General features: G+C 36.7%; 1 protein-coding gene across 7 annotated transcripts in view; it reads right to left on the bottom strand.

Annotated features, from left to right (window-relative positions):
* Positions 1–764: 764 nt before the first annotated feature.
* KCNIP4 (potassium voltage-gated channel interacting protein 4) overlaps positions 765–9,390 on the bottom strand; it is a 510,001-nt gene continuing 501,375 nt past the window's right edge. For all 7 annotated transcript variants that reach the window (XM_028090127.2, XM_088020871.1, XM_028090118.2 and 4 more), the window contains exons 5-8: positions 5,731–5,838; positions 3,739–3,843; positions 2,316–2,378; positions 765–812 (exon numbers count right to left, since the gene is read on the bottom strand). In XM_028090127.2, coding sequence (XP_027945928.1) covers positions 765–812; positions 2,316–2,378; positions 3,739–3,843; positions 5,731–5,838 — 324 coding nt within the window. The remainder of the gene's footprint in view (positions 813–2,315; positions 2,379–3,738; positions 3,844–5,730; positions 5,839–9,390) is intronic.

Here is a 9,390-nt window from a genome sequence, read left to right as displayed (position 1 = left end):
TCCACACCTTCTTGGACCTCCACTTAATGACACAACAGAAAACAGTCAACCTGTAGAATTGGACAAATCCAAAATTATATACATCACGTAGGCCTTGGCTGTAATATGTATTATGAAAAATTAAGAAATGCTTATTAAATAAGCTTTATTAGGCATATGCTGACATCTGGTGATGAACTAATTTATTTCATGTTATAAAAAATGCCAGATAAATGAGTATCTTTAACAGAAGGCGGCAAATGCATAGAAACTGGGACTGTGTGTTTGTTTTTTAATTATAGTAATCTTGTTTGGTTTACTTGGTGTATAAATGGAATCACAGCATACAAACATGAAAATTAATTTCTGGAAATTAAATGCAGATGCCAATACTTTAGAAAACCATTTAAAATCCTGGGGCTGAATACATCCAGTTGAGTAGCAAAAAACACTGATATTTTAAAATCACTGATAATGTGAAAGCTCAATAATCCCATGGCTAAAGAATCAATAAAACTATATGCCAGATTCTATTACTTCTGAATAGTCACAGGGTATGAAATGACTTAGAACAGCCCATGAACTCAGTGGCATTATGAAAAGGATGAAAATTTGTAACTGGAAAACTCAGATCTTTTGGGGATTGCTTTATATTAAAACAAAGCTTGTTTGCATAATATGCCTCAGTGAAAGCTGAGCAATCTATGCTAAGAGTGGTAGCTCCAACTTTAAGTGTGGTAGGATAGTTCACATTTGTCTGTTTGATTGAGGATGCATTTGACAAGTTAAATCACGTTTTCAAAGAGCTGCATGGAGCGCATTATGTTTTCATCCTGTAAGGGAGAAACACAGTGGGATTAAACTAAGTATCCCTGTAAGTGAGGGGACACCCTTCTTTGCCTCTGCGCACTGCCTCTCCCACCACTGCTTAGGCCAAAAGCTCGAATACTGAGTGTTCGCAAATGTAAATATCATCCTACCCATTTTCCACACAGGTAAGTATGGAGAGCCCATTTTACATTTTGTTGAGTCTGCAGGCTTTAAATATTTCATTTGAATCTTACTTGGTGTTAATAGAAAATATTTCTCAAATTGGAATGGCAGAATGAAAACTAGAGAGGCGCTGAGGGTAAGACCAAAAATAAGTGAGCAAATGCGAATTTTGGCATTCCAGGTAGATCGCGGGCCAAGTCACAGAGACTTGTACATGTATAAGGAAACAGGGTTTGTGTGTGAGCTAAGAGCCAACTCCATTGAGGATTAGAGGTCGGGGCTTGGGAGACATGTCTATAGTCCTTTCACCTCTCTCTTTGGGTCTGTTAGGGCTAAATCTGTGGGGCCTTTAGGAGCCTTTAAAAATGCCAGGGAAGGAACTGTTTGAGAGCCACCTTGGGCCAGTGGCTGTGTTCAGTTTAGCATATTCCTTAGAAACAAGGGGACAGACTTTGAGCATTTTAGAGGCACTTGGAGACTGCGGATGGCACTTGGTGAGCTGTTTGTAGTAATGGTAAATAGTAGCTAAACTTGTGCTGACTTCCGGTGCTAGAAGCCAAGGAACAGCATCAGCAGGTTGATGTCACCAAGTTAACGCTCTTAAAGACCACCACATCGAAATAAGAGTTTAGAAGCAAGCAGGCACCAAGAAAGGGAAAGTATACCAATTTAGAAAAGCTAAAGTATCAACAAACCTCATTGTCTCTACATTTATCTTAAAGTATTTATTCTTAATTGTGGCTCCACCCATGCATCAAGTCAAATAGTTTTAGGTAAGCTAAAACTGGTCTCCCACCAGATAATGGAAAACCATTTGGATTTCTCTGAATTTTCCACTCTTTATTTTTTATGACTGAAGATCTTTACTGGTTCAGCCGAAAAGCCATTTCTGGTGCTCAATACATTAAAGCAGTATGTTTCCTTCAGAAATTGGATGCAAACTTGGCCTGTGATGTATACTTTGCTGTACTGGAATTCTAAATCTATAGGGATAATATGTTATATGCTCAGTCTGGGCAAAGAGCAATTCAAATCTCACATATGTTTTAACCCTCAGTGATGAGTACTCTCTAAAGGATTTAGGAAACAAAGATGCAGTATATGTGTAACATTGGTACGTTTAGGGCTTCCTACATGGCTCTCCTCAAGGTAGGCACTCTATAAATGTTAATTAATTGAATTATAAGTTGATGCCCTTTTTCAGAGTGGTAGGCTTCTCTTAGCTGTGTACAAATGGCAAGCTTAGGTCAGCATTGTACTTTGCTCAGCTCATGGTGGCTAGCTGACTCTACTTTGACTATTATGAAAGCAAAAGGGACAGTTTCTTTACTACCATTACTTACTTTTTGGCAGCTTTCAATGAATTCATCTATGGTAACAACTCCATCTTTATTTTTGTCCATTTTCTGTTCAGGAAGAAAAGAACAAAAAACTTCATGCAGAGTTCTCCCTTGGTACCCTCCCTTGATAACCTCCCTTGATACCCTCACAGCTGAAGCTGATGAAGAGTCCACCTGCTTGTTTTACAGGGAGGAAATGCTTCAGAGCAGGAGCTAGTCCTTTCTTAGTGATAAGAATCGTATGGCCAATGTAGGGATCCGAAGGGGTACATGCACCCTGATGTTTATAGCAGCCATGTCCACAATAGCCAAACTATGGAAAAAGCAAAGCTGTCCATCGACAGATGAATGGATAAAGAAGATGTGGTTATATATATATATACAATGGAATATTATGCAGCCATAAAAAGGAATGAAATCTTGCCATTTGCAACGACGTGGGTAGAACTGGAGGGTATTATGCCGAGCGAAATAAGTCAATCAGAGAAAGACATGTATCATATGATCTCACTGATGTGAGGAACTCTTAATCTCAGGAAACAAACAGGGTTGCTGGAGTGGTGGGGGGTGGGAGGGATGGGGTGGCTGGGTGATAGACATTGGGGAGGGTATGTGCTATGGTGAGCGCTGTGAATTGTGCAAGACTGTGGAATCACAGACCTCTTCCTCTGAAACAATACATTATATGTAAAAAAAAGAAGATAGCAGGAAGGGGAAAATGAAGAGGGGGGAATCGGGGAGACGAACCATGAGAGACGATGGACTCTGAGAAACAAACTGGGGGTTCTAGAGGGGAGGGGGTGGGGGCATGGGTTAGCCTGGTGATGGGTATTAAGGAGGGCACGTGCTACATGGAGCACTGAGTGTTATCTGCAAACAATGAATCATGGAGCACTACATCAAAAACTAATGATGTATGGTGATTAACATAACATAATAAAATAAAATAAAAGAATCATATGGCCAACTGCTGTTAGGCTGTTCTCTTTTCAGTAGAATGTGGTAGACCTCTAGAATCGCTGCCCTAGATAATCTGGCCCTCTAGCTATGATAGTTCAGGCAGTTTGCTGACACTTTCAGTCTTGGTTTTCTCATCTGTAAATTGAGGCTAAAGAGTATTTATAACCATAAGGATTCTTTTGAGAATTTATTCAAAACAAACATCAAAACATGCGAAACACAGCAATTCCTCAGTGTTCTGTCTAGGATATAGTGAACGTTCAATAAATGTAGTTATCAGTGTTCTAATAAATTCAAAACCAAAATTACTAAATTAGTATTATGGTTAATATTCTATTGTTTTGTCCCTTTCATTAAAAGTGTTTTTTTTTTCCTTTTGCTTTTTTTTGAATTATCGTGACACTTTGCAAGCATTAGGAAATTTACTCTTTTTCACTCCCTCTCTGACTTCTACTTGCGTTCCTACCTGGAAAAATGTCTCGACGTGTTGTCTAGGAGCATCTTCCTTGAGGACAGGATATGTGCATTTACCCATCATATCGTATATTGCTTTCATTATATCAAGCATTTCCTGAAAAGTAAAAGGCACTCACATGAGGCTGCATGTGCTGTATGAAGAAACCACTCTGACAGATTATTCCTACTCCATTTCAAAAATTTTTTATTATTCCATTAACTGCCTTTTGGTTGTCCCAGAGGAGAAGCCAACAGTTTTGTGCCTTAAAAACAGCAGGGTCAGAATGTAAGAATTAATTTTGATCTTGGTTTCAAAATGAAGTAAGTAAATTCCCACATATCCAAGATGATCGGAAAATTGTTCTGGCTTAATGTTTGGATTTCCATAGACTTCCTATAGACTATCTTTGTTTTATGGAGTTATTATATATCTTAAATGTTGATTATCAGTTTCCTTTTACTGAGAATGAACTCCATATCAACAGCATTATACGAAAACTAAGCTTTGATAAATTTCAAAGCTTATTAGGATTTTCCTTGTTTTTTTCCTACTATAGCTTTAAGTGAAGAAATTGCGCCTGTAGGCTAGTCAAAATAGTATGGCTATATTTCATTGAAATTCCTTGAAATTTCATTAATTTTTTAAAACAAAATCTAGTTTTTGACTTATTTTCAATCTCAGTAAAAATAATATCTAATTACCCAAACATTCAGATTTATTATTTCACATTTCTTTCCTTCATATCGAAATTTCCATATAAAAGTCTAGATTAAAGTTGATAATACAGATGTAATATACATTTACTTTTGAGAGTATTCAATTCTCTTATTAATGATAAAGTAGTTTATAGCGTATAAGTCATAGGTAAAACATTTTAAGATGTTTTGAGTTAAGTAGCAAGAAATTTGTCTGACTTCAGCAGAATTCGTGAAACATGTTATGTGTAAGACCAGCATGTTTGTGTTAAACATAGAGATAGAAAGGTATGGAAGGGCTAAGAGGTACCTAATAGTTCCAAGGCATCCGAGTACTAAATATTTTCTGTACTACTGTACACCAGGTACAAGAGGCACTAACTCTTCAGGATATATTCAATATGCATAAACTTCATATTCATGAGGTCTTACTTCAGCCATCCATTGGTGCGAAACATTCTGGCCCTATGTATCTTCTGCTCAAAAACCACAAAACCTATGGCCTTGGATCAGGCTAATTGTCACGCTACATCCGGGGTCCGGTGCACTTTCTATGTCCCTCACCAAGTAAGGTCAGGTCAGTAACCCTGGGTACCTTTTGTTTGAGGGTCCTTATGCTCAAAACTCAAACTTCCGGAAAAGAAAGTGAGTCAGGAAGAAGGGAGATATGAACATGGAGGATCCCCCAGGATTCATGTAATGTCTTTCAGCCCCATTTGGACCCTATCCTAAATCTGTTAACTTACCCCATCCCTTTCCCTTTCTCACGGTGTTTTATACTGGTTTAATAAACCATTTGATATGAGCTTCTTAATTCGGGGTGTGGACCTTTTTTCTTGCACAGCCTGCCTGGCAGTGTTTGGGGGGCCCCACCGCTTCCATCAGGTCACGTTCTACACAACACAGGTCATTGCAGTCTCTGCAATTTTAAAATTGTATCTCTTTCCACATTATATTGGAAGAAAAAAAGGTCACGGGCCAAACATTCCGGCATGATTTGTAGACATTTTCTTCCTGATTCCAACCATAGTCTTTATCCAATTCACAGTATTTATTTGAATGCCATTAGGAGACAGGGGTACAATCCTTATGTGTTTTATATTCACTTTGAAGATAGATGTACCATAAATTATTCCTATCCATTGCAAGTTTTTTATTAAGAGTATTTCACCACCACCACCACATAAAATACTTTAGATTTCTTAAAAATGCAATTTTCATATTAATAGTTTCAATTGTTTAACATTTAAAGTTAGAAAAATGGAAACAGTCCAAAGGAGAGTTGTGTTGGTGAGGCGTTTCTTACTTCTTTAGTGATGTAGCCATCTTTATTTATGTCATACAAATTAAATGCCCAGTTGAGTTTTTCTTGAACTGTCCCTCGGAGCAAAATGGAAAGACCCTTGATGAAATCCTAAAAAGAAAGAAAAGTATAATTTGATAGGACATTTCTAAAAAAAATAAAACACCAACTATGATAAAAGTCTCTCTCAAACGATGGCCGCAAGGGTTACCACCCTCTGGATTTTCTAACCGTTATTTAGCGAGATAATGTGTTCTTGGGCCTCTGTTTCTCAGAGTTCTCTGTGGGCATAAACCACTCCTTAGCTTTAACATTCTCATCTTTGACTTGGGAACTGTGACTTAAATCACCTGTGGAACTGGAAATGCTAGAAGGACAGACACCCAAACAGCAAGATGCATGCTCTAAGTAGTATTGGATTTCTACCACAACTGCACACAATTTCTTTTACTGAAAAGAATCTGATAACACTGTATCTTAAGAAATACAAGCACATACATAGCATACTTCCCATGAAAAAGATCTGCTAACAAGAAATATGGTCTGTCTTTAAGATATGGGCCGACTGTAACTGTTACTTAGAAATCAAGTTATAACACACATGGGGCAGTGGTTAAGAGCCTGGAGTTTGAAGCCAGATTGCCTGACCTCAAACACCAGTCACTTGACAATATGTCACTTGACAGCTCTGTGTCCTCTGACCATTTAACCTCCTTTTGCTCAATCTGCATATCTGTAGAATGGGGATAATAATACCTACTTCTTAAAAGTTTTTGTGGGGATTAAAAGAGTTAAGCTATAACAATGTCTAGCAAGGGCATTGGTTATGTGTTTGCCAAGTAAACGAAGCCCTTAGCCAGTATCATGGTTAGGCTGGTTTGATTGAACTTGATCAAATTCCTATATATTTGTTGTCATGTGGAGCAGAGATACCATCACAATGCAGTAATTCTGAGCTCACGTAGATCTGATAATCCACTGGTACCTGGGAACTGAAGAGCCCAAGGGGCATGCAGAAGTGGCTTTCTGGGTGATTTTGCTTTTTCTCTCTGCATTTCCATATTCCATCATTTTATAGCTGTTTCCCTGTCCCAGTTTTCTTAATTTTGATGTTTTTTTTTTTACTTTGAAAAGTAGGTAATACTCACATAGTTCAAAATTTAAAAATATGTAAGATGTTCGTGGACCCCAGCTACCCTTTTTCTTTCTCCCTGGGCAGCTGGCATGGAATTTTTGTGCATATACAAGTATAAGGCATATTTATTTATGTATATTCTATATCCCTTTACACAAATAGTCTGACAGGCTGTTCTGTACTGCCCCCCCCCACTTAACCATCTTAGAAATAATTCCAATCTTTTTCACAGTTATTTTTCACATAATGTGTATGAATGCACCATAGTTTATTTAACCACACTCCCATTGATGATTATTGAAAGATTTCCAACCTCATTAAAAACAATGTTATGAAGAGTGACCTTATATCTACATAATTCATACTTGAGCAAAAATATGTGTAGAATAAATGCTTAGACATGGGATTTCTGGGTTAAAGGATTTGAATATTTGTAAACTTTAGAGTTATTTCCAAATTGTGTCCCAAACTCCCCTCTCAAAATCTATATATGAGAATTTTTTATGTGTAAGAATATTATAGCTTGTCAATACTATATAGTATTCAACTTTTATGTTTTCTGATTTCATGGGAAACTCTTTCTCAGATTACTTATGTTTGTATACTAAACAAATTTGAACATTTTTTTCAAATGTCTCGATTTATAGAAACTCTTCATGTTATTAGTGAAATTATCCTTTGTCTGGGATATGTCCTCCAGTGTTGTTTCGCAGTTTGTCATTTCTTTTGATTTTTCTCATATTGATTTTTGCAAAGTAGGTATTTTTTTATTCTTATATTCTAGAATTTGTCAGTCTTTTAATTTATGTCTTTTGGTTTATGTCATATTGAAAAGGCCTCCCGCATTCGAAATTGTAGAAAGATACTCCCATGCTTTTTCCTACTACTTCAGAAGTTTACTTTGATACATTCAAATCCTTATTCCATTTGGAATTATCTACTGTTTCTAGTTAATTATCTGGTTTCACACTATTATTTGTTACCCATTGTTTTGAGATGCAAGATTTATCATATCCTTAAATCTTTTATGTATTTGTTTATATTTCTGAAATTTCTCTTTTATTTCATTAGTAAATCTGTTTATCCACCTCTACTTACATCGGCCCAATTATGAAAGCGGCTGTTAGGGCTATTTCCTCCTGGTCAATCTTTTCTTTTTCCAGCTATTTTCTCTTGCTTTAATACTGCGCATGACTTTTGAAGGGTTTGAGGTAAATTTACAGATCAGCTTTGGCAGAATTGACAACTGCATGTTGGTGAGTCTTCCTAATCAAGACTATGAGAGACCTTGCCCTTGTCTAAGTCATTTTTGTCACTGAACCTATTTATCAGTGTTCTCCTGGCTACTGTAATAAATTACCACAACTTTAGTGACTCAAAATAATACACATTTATTATCTTACAGTTCTTCAGGTCAGAAGTCTGAAATGAGTTTCACTGGGCTGGAATCAAAATGGGGGAGCACAGGGGATGTAGAGGGAGAGTTTGCTCCCTTGCTTTCTTGAGCTTTTAGAGGCTACTTGCATTGTTTGGCTTGTGACCTCTTCCTCCATCTTCGGAGCACATCACTCTAGTCTCTGCTCCCTTTGTCATATGTTTCTTTTCTTACCTGATCTTCCTGTTCCCTCTTACAAGGACCCCTGTGATTACATTAAACCCACTTAGGTAATCCAGGATGATCTCCCCATCTCAAGATCCTTAATCACACCCACAAAGCTCCTTTTACCATGTAAAGGTAACATATTCACAAGTTCCAGAAATTAGGATGTAGACACCTGGTGGGCTATTATTCAGCATACCAAACTCAGGTATGTTTTAGACCTTTTTGGCTTGTTTTTCTTTTTCCAAGTTGTTCTTTCATGTTTCTTAGTCATACTTATTTCTAGGTATTTTAATCCTTTTGTGCTGTTTTAAATGAGGTATTTTTTCTATTACATGTTCTAAATTACTTTTGTTTGTATATACAAATGCTATTGATTTCTCTATAATAATTCTGTATGCTGCCAACTAAGTGAGTGTTTCTGTTGTATGTGATAGTTTTTCAATTGATTCTCCTGGATTTTTCATGGATGCAATCCTATTAGCTGCAAATGGAGTTAGTTTTACCTCTTCTTTCTAATTTTTATATTTTTAATTACTTTCTTTTTTTCTAACTATAGTGAATAATATATCCAAGACAATATTACATAATAACAACAATAATAGCCATCCTTATTTTGTTACTGAATTTAATAAGACTGTTTCTAGTGTTTCTACTTTAAGCATGATACTGACTTTAATCATGCTAAGAAGGTGTACAATTATCATTTTATTAAAAAAATTCATCAAGAATAACCATTTTAATACCCCATCACTGGGCTAACCCATTCCCCCAACCCCCTCTCCTCTAGAACCCTCAGTTTATTTCTCAGAGTCCATGGTCTCTCATGGTTCATCTCCCCCTCCAACCCCCCCTTCCTTTTTCCCTTCCTACTATATATATATATTTTTTAACATATAATGTATTATTTGTTTCAGAGAGGGCACAT

Source organism: Eumetopias jubatus, unplaced genomic scaffold (genome assembly GCF_037043125.1).
Source record: "Eumetopias jubatus isolate StellerSeaLion01/CBP00866 unplaced genomic scaffold, mEumJub1_p1.0 scaffold_2, whole genome shotgun sequence".
In the NCBI taxonomy this organism is placed as follows: Eukaryota; Metazoa; Chordata; class Mammalia; order Carnivora; family Otariidae; genus Eumetopias; species Eumetopias jubatus.
This window is presented reverse-complemented; position numbering and strand designations above follow the sequence as displayed.